The sequence below is a fragment of the Lithobates pipiens genome, unplaced genomic scaffold (genome assembly GCF_037356315.1).
Source record: "Lithobates pipiens isolate NorthernLeopardFrog02 unplaced genomic scaffold, aLitPip1_a1.2 Scaffold_16, whole genome shotgun sequence".
NCBI classification, from domain to species: domain Eukaryota; kingdom Metazoa; phylum Chordata; class Amphibia; order Anura; family Ranidae; genus Lithobates; species Lithobates pipiens.
Genome location: NW_027507748.1, coordinates 563197023 through 563214144, shown reverse-complemented (window position 1 = coordinate 563214144; position 17122 = coordinate 563197023). Strand labels below are relative to the sequence as shown.

Sequence of the window (17122 nt, the reverse complement as noted above, 5' to 3'; positions counted from 1 at the left end):
TGGTTTCCTATGTCTTTTGGGCTTGGGCTGTAAAGAGTAAGGGTGATTTCCGGGAGGCCAATGAAAGTGGTCAGTGGATGGGGGTCCAAAGGTTCGATGATTATGATGGGGTTTCGGATGTGTCTGAGAAATATGATGGAATAGGTTCTGAGGATGTGAAGGTGGGTAATATGGTCCATCGGGTGAGGGGAAGATGGGGATTTGCATCAGGGGCATGACCATGGAGTTTTGTATTTCCATTGGAAGACTTTTTTGTTATTGTAATCATCTAAATCTCTTAAATTTTTTTGGAATATGGTTCTGATGAGTCCATCATCATCTGCTTTTGTCTTTCTTTTTAGTTTATGTATCCATGTGATGGGGAGCTGTGGTGTCTGGCTGATAAGGGTACTAATTTGTTGTTTTAATTTATCTAAAAGTATGGAGGTTTTGGATTCTCTTTGTTGTATGATGATGCTGATCCACTTTTGGGAGCAAAACTCAAAAATATGTTCCCATTCTGTTTGGAACTCAAGGGAGAGGAAATAACACCCGGTCTTTATCCTAAGACCCCTAGGGGTAATTTTTGAAGAGAGATACAGTGCCTTTCAAAATTATTCACCCCCCCCCCCCCCACCCCCTTGGAATTTTTCATGTTTTGTCTCACAACCTGGAATTAACATGGATTGTTTGAGGATTTGCATCATTTAATTCACAGAACATGCCCACAAATTTGAAGATTTTTTTTATTGTGAAGCAAACAACAAATAGGACAAAATAAAAGAAAAAGTCAATCTGCATAACTATTCACCCCCTAAAGTCAATACTTTGTAGAGCCACCTTTTGTGGCTATCACAGCTCCAAGTCACTTTGGATAAGTCTCTATGAGCTTGCCACATCTTACCACTTGGTTTTTTGCCCATTCCTCCTTGCAAAACTGCTCCAGCTCCTTCAAGTTGGATGGTTTGCGCTTGTGAACAGCAATCTTTAAGTCAGATTTTCTATTGGCTTGAGGTCTGGGCTTTGACTAGGCCATTCCAACACATTTACATGTTTCCCCTTAAACCACTCAAGTGTTGCTTTAGCAGTGTGTTTGGGGTCATTGTCTTGCTAGAAGGTGAACCTCTGTCCTAGCCTCAAATCGCACACAGAGTGGTACAGGTTTTGCTCAAGAATATCCCTGTATTTAGCACCAACCCTTTTTCCCTCAACTCTGACCAGTTTCCTAATCCCAACTGCTGAAAAACATCCCCACAGCATGATGCTACCACCACCATATTTCACTGTGGGGATGGTGTTCTTTGGGTGATGTGATGTGTTGGGTTTGTGCCAGACATAGTATTTTCTTTGATGGACAAAAAGTTCAATTTTAGTCTCATCAGACCAGAGCACCTTCCTCCATACATTTTGGGAGTCTCCCACATGCCTTTTTGCAAACTCAAAACGTGCCATTTTGTTTTTTGCTGAAGGTAATGTTTTTTTTCTAGCCACCCTGCCATAAAGCCTATGGAGCGTGCAGCTTATTGTCGTCCAATGTACAGATGCTCCCATCTCTGCTATGGAACTCTGCAGCTCCTCCAGGGTTACCTTAGGTCTCTGTGCTGCCTCTCTGATTAATGCCCTCCTTGCCCGGTCCGTGAGTTTTGGTGCGCGGCCATCTCTTGGCAGGTTTGCTGTTGTGCCATGTTCTTTCGATTTGGTTATGATAGATTTGATGGTGCTCCTAGGGATCATCAAAGATTTGGATATTTTTTTATAACCTAACCCTGTCTTGTACTTCTCAACAACATTGTCCCTTACTTGTTTGGTGAGTTCCTTGGTCTTCATGGCAGTGTTTGGTTAGTGGTGCCTCTTGCTTAGGTGTTGCAGCCTCTGGGGCCTTTCAAAAAGGTGTGTATATGTAATGACAGATCATGTGACACTTAAAGTGCACACAGGTGGACATCATTTCACTAATTATGTGACTTCTGAAGGTAATTGTTTGCACCAGAGCTTTTTATGGGCTTCATAAGAAAGGGGGTGAATACATACGCTCATGCCAATTATCAGTTTTTTATTTCTGAAAAATTGTTCTATGTATATATTTTTCTGATTTTACTTCACCAACTTAAACTATTGTGTTCCCCAGGATTACATTAGAAGCTTATGAACTCAACGTTCGTGGATTGATGTCTATGCTATTAGTTTAAAAGTAAGTGTATCTCTTTTGGGTCTGCCTTCATCCATTCCTTTTTTCTTTTATGGAATTATACTATGAGTTTTTATTTCTTTCCAATATGCCTTAACTTGCTACTGAGACCATCTAAGAAGGACTTAGGCTACTTTCACACTGATGCACTGTGGGCACTGGTGGTAAAGTGGCACTATATTTAGCAGCGCTTTACTGTCATTGCACTATTCGGCCGCTAGCGGGCGGTTTTAACGATATTGTCTTTCCAGCGTGATGGGATCATGCTGGAAATTGCTGCTGCGAGGCTGTGCTTCTCGCGCTGGCCGCCTCCACGAGATGCCGCCCATCCATAGGTATCCATTGGGGGCGGCGAGTGGGAGGAGCGACAGAGCTCGGCACCAGCTCCCGCGATGGGGCTCGCAGGTGTCAATCTCGCCGCTAACAAGATTGACACAATATCGACAGCACCCACTGTAGGTTTTTTTTCGTACTGTTACCAGTTAGTGTCCCTGATCAGCCTGCCATGACTCTTATTAAATACCTTTGACTGTCTACTTTCCAAAAAGGGGTAATTTGAGGGGTATTTGTACTGTCCTGCCTGACATTGAAATGAGACTGTCAGTACATTAGAATTGATACATTTTCAGATATATATACCATAGTTTGTGGACTCTATAACTTTCCTACAGACTAAATAATATACTGTACAGTGATTTAGGGTTTTTTTACCAAAGAAATTTAGCAGAATATATTTTGGCCTAAAGGTATGAAAAACAATTATTTGCAAAATTTTATAACAGAAACAAAAGAAAAAATGTTTCAGTCTTTTTTCATTTATTTAGCAAAAAAAAAACAGTGGTGATTAAATACCACCAAAATAAAGCTCTAGTTGTGTGAAAAAAAATTATAAAAATGTTGTTTGTGTACAGTGTTGCATGACCACGCAATAGTCATTCAAAGTGCAACAGCACCGAAAGATAAAAATTGGCCTGGGCAGGAAGGGGGTAAAAGTGGCCAGTATTGAAGTGGTTAAGTAGATATGGCACACATAAGGAAAAAAGGGGCAACAGACAATAAATTCAAAGTCCACCTTTGATATACCAAAAGCTTTATTAGTAAACAAAACATCTCATATTCTACCCCTCAACCCCTGCTGTCCTCCCCACACGCAGCTTCCATTTTATATTGTACAACATAGTGCTGAGATCAGCCAGTATTTCATAAAACATGCATATACAAGAGTATTATACAATGACCTGCCTCCCGAAGAATAGAGCAGAGACAAGTAGTAGAAGGAAACAATAAAGTCTGCATTGGCACCCTATGTGTGCCACTCTGTGAGCAGCCCAGGAGAAACCAACTTTTCTTCTAAAACCATGTGCATTAAATAGATGAGCATCCTGTGGCACCCAAATATTTTGACATTACTAGAGAGGTGGCTGTGCCTTGACACAAAAAATCATTTATTTTACATTAAAATATAGATGTAAATAGCTCAAAATATATCTTCTGGCATAAATTCATGTTAAAGTCCACTACTGGCCAGCAAGTGGAACAAGAAAAATGTAATAAATACACTATTTCTCACTGTGGCAGGCAACATGGGGATTTTCAGGCAGGAAACAGAACTTAACACAATGGTGGGTAAGGTTCTAGAAATTGGTTTCACCAATAGATCAAGGCTATGGGGTTTAGAAACCCATAATTCCACAACTCCTGTCATTAATATTCTGATGCTTTAAGGCTCTGGACCAGTCTACTATTGAATGTTTAGGCCTACATATTTTGGCTACTCCTAAAATCAGCCTTATTAAAGGTAGTAGAAATCCTCTGACAGCCAGTTGGAGCTGGAAGAAAGTGAAGTTCATTAAGTCTATGAGGTTGCTCGGATCAAGACAAACCAAACTAAGTAGTTGGCTAAATTGGACATAAATGACACAATATCCCCACTCTTCCACTACCAGCAATTTAAAAGTAACTTTTAAAGGACATTTACTGCTGAATTTATGTACATAACCTATGTATTATATTGCCTTGAAGGACCTTGTTAGACAAATCCCAATGTGTCAGTAAAGTAAAAAAAAAAAGTATTATAAAAGGTTTTCTTTTTGTTTGTTTTTTATAGTTACTACCGAAAAGGTAAGATAATAAACAATTTAATATGAGATGTATGTAAAACCCCCAAGACAAGCATAGGGAAGAATGATTTTGATTGGTACTTTCATCAGCTATTGGGTAATAAGCTCGCTGTCAATAGCTCAATGAACCGTTGTGAAACAAATCTGGAGTTTACTTGTTTAAATACTGAAAGCCTAAAATATTGCAAGGGGACCAAAATTAGTTGCAACAAATTTCCAATATATGAGTCAATCCTTGTAAATTAAAGAGGAGCTACAGTCGCCTACACAAAATTGTAATAAAATCACTGCTGTGATTCATATCACTCACAGCACCTAGTTAGGATGTTTTTAACTGTCTAAATAGTTTTTACCTGCCAAATCTGTAATTTCATAAGTCTTCCTGGAATCCAGGCAAGGGCCAATCGAAGATGTGGGCCTTATGAAGCCTGTTCCTATGTATTTTTGGGATTCTGTGTAGCTGTCTACACAGCATGCACCTCCCAATCCGGCAGCTTAGGCTGCCAGAAGACTTCCTGGGATATCCCGGGAGTCAGCAGGACAGCCTAATTACGTCACTCGCCTAGACGGCTGGAACTGAAAGTCCCAGGGAAAATAATATAAAAAGTTATTATCACAGAACTTTAAAAAGTTTTATTATCTAATTACATAAGCACTGTTGGTGGGCTTTAGAATAAGAATAAGTTTGGAAAATTAATGAAACTTTGCTTTAAGGATCGTTGCCAACCCTTCATTATTGCATTACATTAACTGCAATATTGTATCTCTGAATTAAATTGTCCTTTAACTCAAGGGTAGGCTATTTGTGGTCATCATTGCGGAACTGAAGATCGTGAAATTGCATTAATGGCCAATCCTTACACAACTACTTATAAAAGAAAAAAGTGAACTGTGACTATTGGCCGATGTGGAACTGCAGATCACAGAATACTATAACAATCACTGCTATCACTGCAACCTTTCATTCCAGTACAACTGTACAGCCACAGACAGTATAAGTCTGCATAGTACAGAGACAGCCGAGTTCTGCATGCATATGACCCACATAGAATTTAGACTCTACCATACTATTTTGAATTGGTGCTCTGCCATTCACAGTATTCAGTGGGGGAAAAAAACACCCATCTTGTATTTATAAAGAATTCAATATATACACGGTCCCTGCTTTGCTCTCACATAGAAAACAAACTCAGAGAAAAGCATTTTCATCACTTATTAAACAGCTGACATGAGGCACTTAACCAACCCCATGCAATACAAATTCCATTACCATGTCATGCAAAGTTCTAAAGATAGACACAGTCTAGGGACAATAGGAAAAAAAAACATTCTAAACTGTGGATGGTAAAACTATATGCATCAAAATGTATTCTCTCAACTAATAAATTTCATATGCTGTTTTTTTGTATTATTATTTTGCATGTTATGTGTAGATATATAATGTCTACCTCTACACATACTAAAGAAAGTTATATTATTTAGCTTAGTTTCCTGATAAATGTAGATACTTTGTGAGAAGATTTAGTAGCTAATGACATGTGTTAACTCTCAAAATGTCTTTTAGTTAGCATAAAGGGTCAATAAATAAATCGACCAATAAACATATTTTTGATGCAGTTTAGTACATATACAAGTAGATATCTGATTGATTGCCATAGGCAATACATAGTTCTTCATTCAGACATTAAGGTGCTTATGTTTTGGTAATACTTTTGGTAGCATACTTTTGGTAGCTAGGTCTGGGGCATGCTCATCACAGTGCAGCCTGAAGGCCAGAGAGTGGAGGCTATCATGAGAGGAATAAATCTACATTGCCCACAGGTAAGCCCCATTGTGACAACCAGTTGAGCAAAAAGTGGAATTTTGAATGTAGGCTAGGCCAGGATGAGTTATTCTCTGTTTGAATATATTTCAAGGAGACTCTGCCATTGTTCCAAGGTCTGTTTCTGCCCACCTTGGTGTCTTTGGTGATGGCCACAGTGGGGGAAAGGGACATTTTATAGGTTAGCCTAGAGCAGGGATGGCAAACCTTGGCACCTCAGATGTTTTGGAACTACATTTCCCATGATAATCATGAACTCTGTAGTGTAGTTGAGCGTCATGGGAAATGTAGTTCTAAAACATCTGGGGTTGCCAAGGTTTGCCATCACTGGCCTAGAGTTAGTAAGTGAGCACTGCTGAAGAAAAGAGGCAAGATTTGACTTATCTTCCTTTTCAGCAAAGGTCATCTAATCAAATACCGAATCCTTCTGACATGTGGCTAGCACTAGATGGAGCATGGAGCAACATATACTTCATGAAATGTAAGAATGTCAGCTCCTCTTTTACTATTAACTTACTGTATATACCCCCTTACGATTGGCTTAATATTAATATTTTTGTATAGGTGAACCCTATTGTAACATGCATGGTTGAAATTTAATCACCTTGCTATTCTCTGGGGGGGGTGCACTTTAGAGTCACTTACCCTTTCTCACATCTGGCTGGGCCTTACCTGCTCTAACTACAGCAAGCCTTATATAGCAGCCTATGAGATGGGCACTCCCTGTTCAAGCCACATTAGACTCTGCATTTTAACTACAAAAATTAAAGGAAAAACCAAACTGGCAACATTGGTTCTCTCAACAAATGACTTATCACTAAAAATCTCAGATTTGGAACCTATAAAGGAAACCGGTCAATTTCAAGCCTATCTTGAAAATATTATAATCAGAGACTACCTTGAGTAAAACTGCATAACAAAACTGCCAGTAGACCCAGAGTTATGAGCAGCTGAAGATATATGCATACTGTATATACTGTATGCATATCTCAACTTTTTCAGTTCTTTGTTGTAATGGGTAGCCTTGCTATCATATAGGGAGAGCTTGCTATCCAATCCAAGGGATCAAGAGTTAGGAATAAGCAGGGCCATGTGTGACCTTTTCAGATTTAGCTGCCATTCGAGAAGTCATTTAATTGAGTTGGCTGCGCTGATTATTTAGTAGCCTATGCATAGACAACTTTCTCTTTATGCTGAGCTGATATTTCCCACATTTCTGATAGGTTACCCTTATGCACCACCCTGATATATCATCCCTACCCAAAGTTTCAGAAAACAACATCAGGTATTAGAACATCCGGTCTTTGACCCCTAATGTATAGGATGGAAAGATTTTCTGTGCATTTTATAAAGATCTGTGCAACTTTTTTGTGTCATCTCATAAAACATAGTGTGATTGTTATCTACAATCAAATTGCATATTTCATGCTATTTGGTATAATGCTATTAGAAGTATGGCTTATGGGGTTAGAATGAATATACACTTGGAAAAATATTTCAATCAGGATAGGCCCTAAGATATTGCACTTATTAAATACCTAGACTATGGCTTTTATATTAAAAGAAGAAATAGCAGTATTGCCTGCTAAAGTTGAAGTAATTGTGGAAGAAGTGTGTGTGGCATACATGTTATCAGTAAAGCAATTGAATTACAAGGTCCCTTTGTTATACGTGCATAAAGGGTCTACTAACCCAATGCTATTGTGAACAGCATTACAACAATTCTCCCACTGTTACACATACCATCTTTGTAGATTATCAGATATGAGTGGATGAACAGGTTCATCATGAACAGTACTGCAATACAGATGTAACACTGTAGGTCTTGGTACTGGAAAATGGAGTGGTGCAGGGAAAGTTGGTGACCTTTAAATATTTTCAATGCTGTTTATGTTACCAGAATATTTTAATGACACTTGTCAGTCTACTAAAATGCATCCAGCCAACGGTTATCAGCTGCAGCAGATAAATATATGACTTCCTTTACTGAATAATCAGAAAAAGGTATGGGCCTAGTTTAAATAAGGGCACAAAGAAAACTAAAAGCATCATCCAGGTTTTAGGTTCCATATGCAACCCTTTTCACAAACCCTTAGCAGTAGCCCTCACCAGCTGGGGGATCTAATATAACATATCCCACCTCAGGGTCCTCCATCCAATACTTGTGTACTCCTAGAGACCTGATTACATAAGGACTAATCAAAATTCTCATAATGTAAAAAATAGTGTCCAGGCCAACAATCACCTACTGTAGGTCGCTGTTAACTATGGCAGTTCTGCTATTTTAGACCAGAGTTGAATTGCAATGGGAGTTGAGCACTAGACTAAGAAGGCATTATGAGGAAAATACGGATGATAATCCAACATTTCTAAGCACTTTTTTATTCTCTAAGAAATATTGAACTAAAACCTATAAAACAACTGTTGATATGTCCACGAAGATCAATAAGTATCTGTGTGGATGTGTGAGCACTTACTGTACTGTTATCTAATAGGAAGCCCCTTTCATCCTCATACTGCTGCCTCTAATTTGTCGAAATAAGAATGGTCTGTGGGCATTTGGCAGCCCCCTGTAATCTTTGGATTATTGTTACCTGTGTCTTTGGCAACTTCATTCATTCTTTGTCATTCCTACCAGATGGGGGCCTTGATCAATAGCAATCCCAACTGTGATTCCTTTGGGATAGTAACAAAATCATTTATATTTTTTTTTTCTTTTTTTTCTTTTTTTTATACAACACTTTTCCAACAATTAGAAATATCTGTAAATACTAATATCGGAACTATTATAATCCTGGGGTAATCATATATACAATGCCTGGTCATAATATAGACTGATATAACCATATACATGATTTATACATAAACATCACCAACATTACATAAGCATTGAATTGTAAACATATCACTTAGGATTGTATCTGATGCAACACATTTGTAGTGTATAACAGTGAACCCACTGTAATTCAGGGGATGTAAGAACAGCAAGTAAAGCATGCTGAGAACCTGAAGCCATTAACACACCTGTGGAGAGCCTTGTAAGTATTTAATATATTCCCAAGAGGGGAGGTACCCGATTTTAAATAAAACCTTCATTGAAAGTCACAAACCATTGATGGAGCTCAGTGATGTGTGCATATACACATATTGCACAAGAATCATAGGTATGTTGTAGTGGCAGGTCATGATACATTGAAAAAAGTCAAATTCAGTGCAACAAATCTTACAAGGACTGCACTTGTAGACTGTTCTTTTGGTTGCTATGATATAAGAGCCTTAGACATTTTGTGTAAGAACGAGGCGATAATAAGATGAAGAGTTGTGTAAAGGGTGTAAAGAAGAGCTGCCAATACATACAATCAGATAACTGATGTTACTAAGCTGTTTTATTTTACACGGCAGCTAGAATCTAATCACTACAAAAGACAATTTAATAGGTAGTCAATTATTTTCTGCCTATTAAAACACAGCATCTGCCCAAAAGTATAACTACAGTTTTAGTGATCTAAAGTACTATGGGTCCAGTGGCGGCTGGTACTGGAGGATTTTTGGGGTAGCACGGGCAGCCCCCTCCAGGTCTCCACTCTCCCTATGACGAAGCTCTCCTGGACTGTCTGTAAAGCAGGCTGCTCTTCCAGTCTCTCCTCCCTCGCTTTCTGGGCTGCAGTCATCTCTAATCTACAGTACTGCCTTTAGTTTACCTGTCCCCAATGCTGAGTCACATGTTGCACACTCTCCTCATGCCCGGCACTGGTCAATGACCTCCTGCCCTCCCTCAATGTCTCGCTGACAGCGGCAGACACACAAGGGGTTAAGACAGGTGTCTGGCCAGAGGCATTTCTCCCCCCCCTGACACTCCATTATCACTCCCCACTGCCTCGGCTGACCTGTCAATTATGAAGAGGGCGGTGTCTCTCTGAAAGGCCAATGCTGATTCGCTGGCATTGCAGGGTGGGAGGGCTTGTGGCACAGAGCACTGAGCCTCAAGGACCATGTAAAACTGGCCAATTGGGGCCTTGGCACATGGTCACGTGCCTGTGAGGGGGTGATGGACCTGGTAGAAACCTATTGGTCACATAGTGTAAGCTGGGGGGTGGGTTGTGGACTAGCCGTCACTGTATGGGTTCCAAAAAGACTTGACACTCAGTGCACAAGAAACATGTCTAAAAAGCCCTTTGTGATAGTATAGTGATTTATCATTGCAGCATATGTGAAATGTATGATAAAAAAATACATGCATATGCAGCTGGAAAACTTTTGTCAAGAGCTCCGAAAGCAGTTTTTACTACCAATACTTTTTTGGATGACACATGCTTCTGTAGTGGGATTATGATATGCAGTATGTCACAAAGAAAAAATACTTGTCTCTGAAGACCCAAATGAAAATTGTGATAAAACACATACTTGATCAATGTAAGTATTCTCACTTAAAGCTGAACAGATACATTTTACTACCCTGAAACTAGTATGAACTTTGTGAGTGGCTGATATCATGTTATTCGAAAAATTAGAGATATCATGCTTTCCTAACAGATTCCCTATGTGATGTAGATTTAGTGAACACAAAAAGTCAAAAGGGCAAAAGCAATTTTTCTACTGAGGCGCAATCATCCATCACTACATCATAGCACCTTCAATGCAGAAAAGACAAGGCCCACACCTAATTCAATTCACAAAAGGACTCCCCAGTTCGATCCATTTAATGAGCTCTTGCATACATACGGTATGTCACCCAGACTGCTTATACAGAGCCCTAAGCATGTGACAGTAAAATCCTTTCCATTCCACTGAGCTTCATGATTGTCAAGTAAAGAGTTGGAAAGTGAAGATGGTTCTCTGCAGAATCTGTGGATTGGTGAAATGGTTACATGTTTATCTAAGGATGGGAAAATAGAATTCTTCATTTTCATCCATGATCAAAGCATGACAAGTTTCACTTCTACTTGTTTCCTTTGGTCTCTCTCAAGTCAGGTTTAAATCAAGTCTTAGTTGTTTGAGAGCATAGTGGACAAAAAGTGAACACCATAAAGTCTCCCAGCAGTTCTGGAGTTCAAAGTCCTCATATAAACATTGCTCCTCATAGAGCCGGCATCCCACTGCAGACTTGCAGACTGTGTTGGATGTGGATAAAAAGGCATAAAGGTAAATTCCCTTCTCTCGTGGTTTATCCAAGCACAGAAGCCTTCTATCCACCAGTCTCAGACAACAGCTGCAACCTGGAAACGCCAAGATGATTTAAATAATTCAACCCTGTACACTTGGCCAAAGTTCAAAGTTCATCCTCATCCAGCTTGGCCAGCCGGGGGACAGGTACACCCATCTCATCAGTGGTAGAGGAGTAGCCAGGGAGTTCTCGGCCCAATGTGCTCAGTTTCTGGAGGACAGAGACAAAGAATAAGGCTTACTTCATTAACAAAATATTAATCAGATAGAGCTCATCACGTGGGCACACATGGGCTACTTATTTTTCTCACAGTTAAACAGTGTGAAGGCAGCCCAAATAAACTGAATGGGTATGCATCAGCTGTGCACAACCGAGTGAGGACCGACTGCACACAGCTCAGTTGTGGAAAAAAATGTAGGCAAACGGCTCTGACCGTTGCATGGGCCTAAGCGTCCATAAAATAAGACCATACATGGACACAATGAAAATACCTTTTGTGACTATTTGAAATTATTATAAATATAAAAAATAAAAAATGTATTAAGTACTCTACATACTGTACATTCACATCAGTTCCTGCCCCAAGGAGCTTACAATCCAAGATACTGGGGCCAGTTTGGACACCCAATTGGATAGCCAGCTAACCTGCCAGCAAGTCTTTGGAATGTGTAAGCATAGGGAGAGCAAACTCCATCCAGAGAGTGTCCTGACCGGGATTTAAACCAGGAGCCTCACTACTGCGAGGCAGATATGCCAACCACTGACTTTGCAGGTAAAGTGTTGAATATTATATGAGAGAAACTATTACTCCACTTTACACCAAAAAGGTACCATATATTTTCAATATATAGATTATAAATAATAAATATAATATAAGCAATCCTTATGTTTTTTAGATTGTAAGCTTTCCGATTCCTCCTGAATTGAATTGTATTGTAACTGTTCTATTTGTCCTACGTTGTGAAGCGCTGTGCAAACTGTTGGCCTTATATAAATCCTGTATAATAATAATAATAATAATGTCTCAAAGTGTTTATGCTTATGGTTGGGGGGGTTGGTATGATTTTCCTGTAAATTGATAAACAATTATCTACAAATGGAAAATGCTCACATGTGTTTCCTCTTTATGAAGAGATGTGACCACTTATTTATACCTACTGTATACTGGATACTGTGTACAATTCATACTTTGTGTATAGTGTGCGTCGTTAAAATAAAAAAAAATAAAAAAATGATGGACTACCTAAGCTTGTTCAGATACATCTATAAACAGCATGCTGCCGCTCTTTTGAAAGTGTATTTTTAGTAAAACTGGAAATCTCCCAGTTATTTGTGACCCTCAATGTGGTGAAACAAAGTTTACCTTACTTTCGCAACTGCATTTACAGGTTTCATCTGCAGCACCGCCAGCTGGTAAAACCTGATACTGCAAGTATCTTTTTTTTCTATGATGTACCGCCTTTGAATTTTGGGTAGCTAGCAGCCATTATCCATGGCATGACAGCACTTCAGCACAAAAGCACTGTACACAATGGCAGCACAGAGAACTGTTTACAGGGAATCTGGAGCTCCGAGGTCCCTACTTGTAAACATGGTTCATGGTATTTATTTACAAAATAACTATTCATTGTTATACTGTGCTTGATAGAGATCAGATTTTTGACCTGATCCAGTATTCATTGTAGGAGCGTCTCAAGATCTAGATCAAGATCATCATTACAACACAAAACACTTTAGAGTTCTTGTTTAAAAAACAGGGTGTAACCCAAAGCAATCGATCCACTTACAACTAGTGGCGTTAAGAAAATTAAATGCAACTTTAGGCAAATTCAGAAATTACATATGATGTAGTCTACACTAGCATTAACCCCAGTATTTTCTTTTTTTTTAAGTTCCTTCTGTAACATAATTTAAGTAAAATAAAAAAGAAATTGAAGCACATAACCAGTTAACACTTTTTAACCAGTCCAGCTCTCATACCTGTATACCACTTATGGACTAGAGAAATTTTTCTGTTTCAGCTATGCAACACTATTGATTTGGCGATAACCTAGTCATTATGTAACATAAAAAGTAATACATATATTGTTATCGTCTATGCAGTCTATAGAAAAAAGTTGCAACAATTTTTTTTTCTTGTTCGACCAGTGGCAGTTTTAAAATTGCTTTAAAAAATGTAAAGACTGCATCAAATACAGTATGTATTTTTTTTAATTTTGCCTATAATAAACTTAAAGGCAAAGTTTTCTAGATTACTATTGGACTGACTAGTATGACATGACAAGGCACAGCTTGTGGATCCTCAATGCAATCCTCAAGTTACCTATCCTGTACTCCTTTCATTTTCTAACAGCAATAATGTATTCTTACACGACTGGTAGGGTCACTTTGTGGGGTTCCATTGGACACAGTAGAGGTGGAGGACTCTGGATAATGATTTAAATTAAGGTTGATGTGTGCTGGGGTCAGAGTTGCTGGGGGGAGGACATCTGAGTGTGAACTCTTTCGAGGGGGGTGAACCTGTAAAGTTATAAACATAAAAACAAAATTAGAATCACTAAACTAGCAACATTGATGGTACATTATCAGAATTTTTTTTTTTTTTTTTGATCAGGCCACAAGCAAATGGTGTTTATATAGAACCTAGCAGTTTGCTATTGTTTTAAGAGTAGCAAAATATGTGGTTGCCATTAGAACCCAACATTTGATAAACTGAGAATCCCAAAAAAGGGATTCTAGGACCCCCAGTTTTAGATCTGAAAGCGCAATCATCACATATTTTGCTCTGGATAAAGAGCTAAGCTCATCAACCTGATGAAAAGGCTGATGAAAAATTATGCTGTGTACAAAAGTATATGTTATTTTTTTTTAGTTTAAGCTACACAATGAAAGACTGTATCTGACTGGTGCTTCATTTTTCTATAAATTCTGCGCATAAGGGCAGCAACTATCGTGGGGACTAATACATCAAACATTTTAGCATAATTAGAAAAAGTAAAATTTAAACCATTATTCCACAATAATCTTTTAAGAAACAATATTTTTTTTATTTTAAATCTACTACTAAAGTATAGACATAAACGGTATGTCCAGTCATTACTTAGCCTTGCAATCTTCTTTACATGTCTCAGTATTATACTTCTCTTTTACCCTGTTTCTCCAGTGAGAAACCACTTTTACTTTAACCTTAACATTAAAGTGGTTGTAAAGGCAGAAGGTTTTTTTTATCCTAATGCATTTTATGCCCCCCTAATACTTACCTGAGCCCCATCTCAAACCAGCGATGTTGCACGAGAGACTCAGCTTTGTGGTCTTTCCTGCCTCATTGGCTGAAACAGCAGCGAAGCGCCATTGGCTTTGGCTGCTGTCAATCAAAGTCAGTGAGCCAATGAGGAGAGAGAGGGGGCGGGGCCAGTCTGCGGCTCCATGTCTGAATGCATACACGGAGCTGCGGTTCAGCTCGGGTGCTCCCATAGCAAGCTGCTTGCTGTGGGGGCACTCAATAGGAGGGAGGGGCCAGGAGAGCCGAAGAAGGACCCAGGAAGAGGAGGATCTGGGATGTTCTGTGCAAAACCACTGCACAGAGCACATAAGTATAACATGTTTTTTTTCTTTAAGGAGAAAAAAATTTGAATTTAGTATCACTTTAATAATAGCAGGAACCTATCTAGAGGCATAAATCCCTGGGCTTACCTTGTTTCGACTCTCTCTAGAGTTGCTTGGTAAAAAAAGGGACGGCAGAGAAGTATTGTAGGATTTGAGGTTGGGCAATTTGTTTCTATCCATAGAAGCAGAGGAATGGGGTCTGAGACCGCCACGGGTAGATTCTATTGTGTGACTGTTGGTAGATCTTCCAAGGCTGTTGGATTTGCTTTCTCTTCGTTGGTACTCAATAGGTGATTGAAGTGCTGGGAAGAGACACAGGTGTGATCTTATTCACCATTATCACAGTATATCATTTTCCTTTTTTACCTAATCTGTCACATTTATTTTCTCCATGGCAGTTTTTATTTGTGAGACTTTTTTTTTCTATTCATCCTCCTGTCACATACAACATGAATAACTGTATGTGATTCTGTCATATTCAAGACAGAAACTAGCTGCGTTTCTTGATTCTTTTTTCTTTCTTCTCGTATCAGTTTCTACACAATGTACAGAGATGCAGAGCCAAAATGCTTGCAAAATGCACAGAACAAGCCTCTATGTACCACAGTCTAATCATCATTGTATACAAAATTTTGTGTGAATTTGCAGCAGTTTGTTCAGCATGGCTCATCTGAATTAGAAAACATCTGTTAGTCTATGGGGCAGAGGATCCTCATGCAAAAGAGATGAGTATGCAAACAAGGGATTACATTTGTTAAATGGAAGGTTAGTGTTAGCCCTTGTACACACGGTCGGATATTCCTACGGAAGATGCCCAATCGGACCGCGTTGTCGGATAATCCGACCGTGTGTGGGCTCCATCGGACTGTTTCCGTCAGAATATCCGACCGACAGAGTTTGGGAGCTGGATATCAAATTTTCCGACAGCATGATCTAATCGGATTGTTTAGAGAATTCCGATCGGACAAAGTGGCACGCATGCTCAAATCAAATTACGACACCAAAGCTATTGGCTACTAGCCGCAACGTAGTCCCATCGCAAGACACGAACGTCATCACGTTCCGAACGATCGGATTTTCCGACAACTGTCTGACAGTGTGTATGCAACACCATTTTCGGACAAAATCCATCGGAAAAAATCCTACGGATTTTGTTGTTGGAATGTCCGACCGTGTGTACAAGGGCTTAGAGTTACATGGAGGGTTAGTGTTGTTTCTTTTTTTTATATGGCAGACACTTTAACAAGTTTTAGAACAGGAGTTTTCCTGATATAACAATCTTGTGCAAAAAACAGTTTGTCATTTTATTTTCGGTGTCTCCACTTGATTAACATAGCAACTAAAATAGCAATAGGCTGCACAGCATTTACATAATATCGCACATCTCTTATCTCATAATTTTATCAATACATCTTTTATATCATTTTTGGCAAATGTTTTGATATAAATTTAGTGATCCCCTAAGCTGTGCTTGCAATGTCAATGGCTTAGGTTGATCTCCCTATGAGATTTTCTCATAAGAAACAGCATTGTTGTGTTCAGAGGCAGGTTTTCTCCACTGCCCACATAGGGATCTTTAAAAACCTGTCTATGCATCAAACATTTCCTACTGCTTTAAGTAGCTTGTCTTTAAGGATTTAGCTGGAACATCTTATAAATAATAAAGTAATTTTAGATTTGATACTGCCCAAACATCAAACTGCACATGAATCCTAATTTACATATTAGATTTAAGGAAGATGACTGAAAGTAATTTGCATTTCCTGATTAAGTACAACCAGCCTTTCAAGAAGAGATAAGGCTGAGAGTTCTGCATAACAAAAATCCCTATATCAGGATTTGATATTGTTACTTCAATTATTTTTTAACCCTCATTTTACTTATAGACTTTAGTATTGCTATTTCTCAGCATGGATGAGCCGCTCATACCTAATGTAGTTTAAATCTATAACATAACTACCACTCACCATTGAGAAAGTTTCGTTGGCTGTCCAATATTTGTCCAATGTCATGGATCCAGGACAGTCTGATCTCAGCAGTTGAGGCCTGCAGAATGTAACGCACTAGACTGCGATCTGTACCACGGGATGTTAGTGCAAACTTACAGGGGTCATTATCCACAGATTCCTCAATTCCCAAACAGCTGATCTACAAAATGGAAGGACAGACTTGGTTAAACAGCAATTTCAGTAGCGAGCGACTCACACTACACATGGCAGGCACAGAATACAAAGGATCCCTGT

The 17122-nt window shown here is 39.0% G+C and overlaps 1 protein-coding gene across 3 annotated transcripts in view; it reads right to left on the bottom strand.

The window, feature by feature from the left end:
* Positions 1-3240: 3240 nt before the first annotated feature.
* The window catches only part of ARHGEF25 (Rho guanine nucleotide exchange factor 25), a 479971-nt gene continuing 466089 nt past the window's right edge, over positions 3241-17122 (bottom strand). For all 3 annotated transcript variants that reach the window (XM_077483624.1, XM_077483625.1, XM_077483626.1), the window contains 4 exons: positions 16847-17027; positions 14967-15181; positions 13644-13793; positions 3241-11483 (listed from right to left, as the gene is read on the bottom strand). In XM_077483624.1, the coding sequence (XP_077339750.1) occupies positions 11379-11483; positions 13644-13793; positions 14967-15181; positions 16847-17027 (651 nt within the window). In that variant the 3' untranslated portion in view covers positions 3241-11378. The remainder of the gene's footprint in view (positions 11484-13643; positions 13794-14966; positions 15182-16846; positions 17028-17122) is intronic.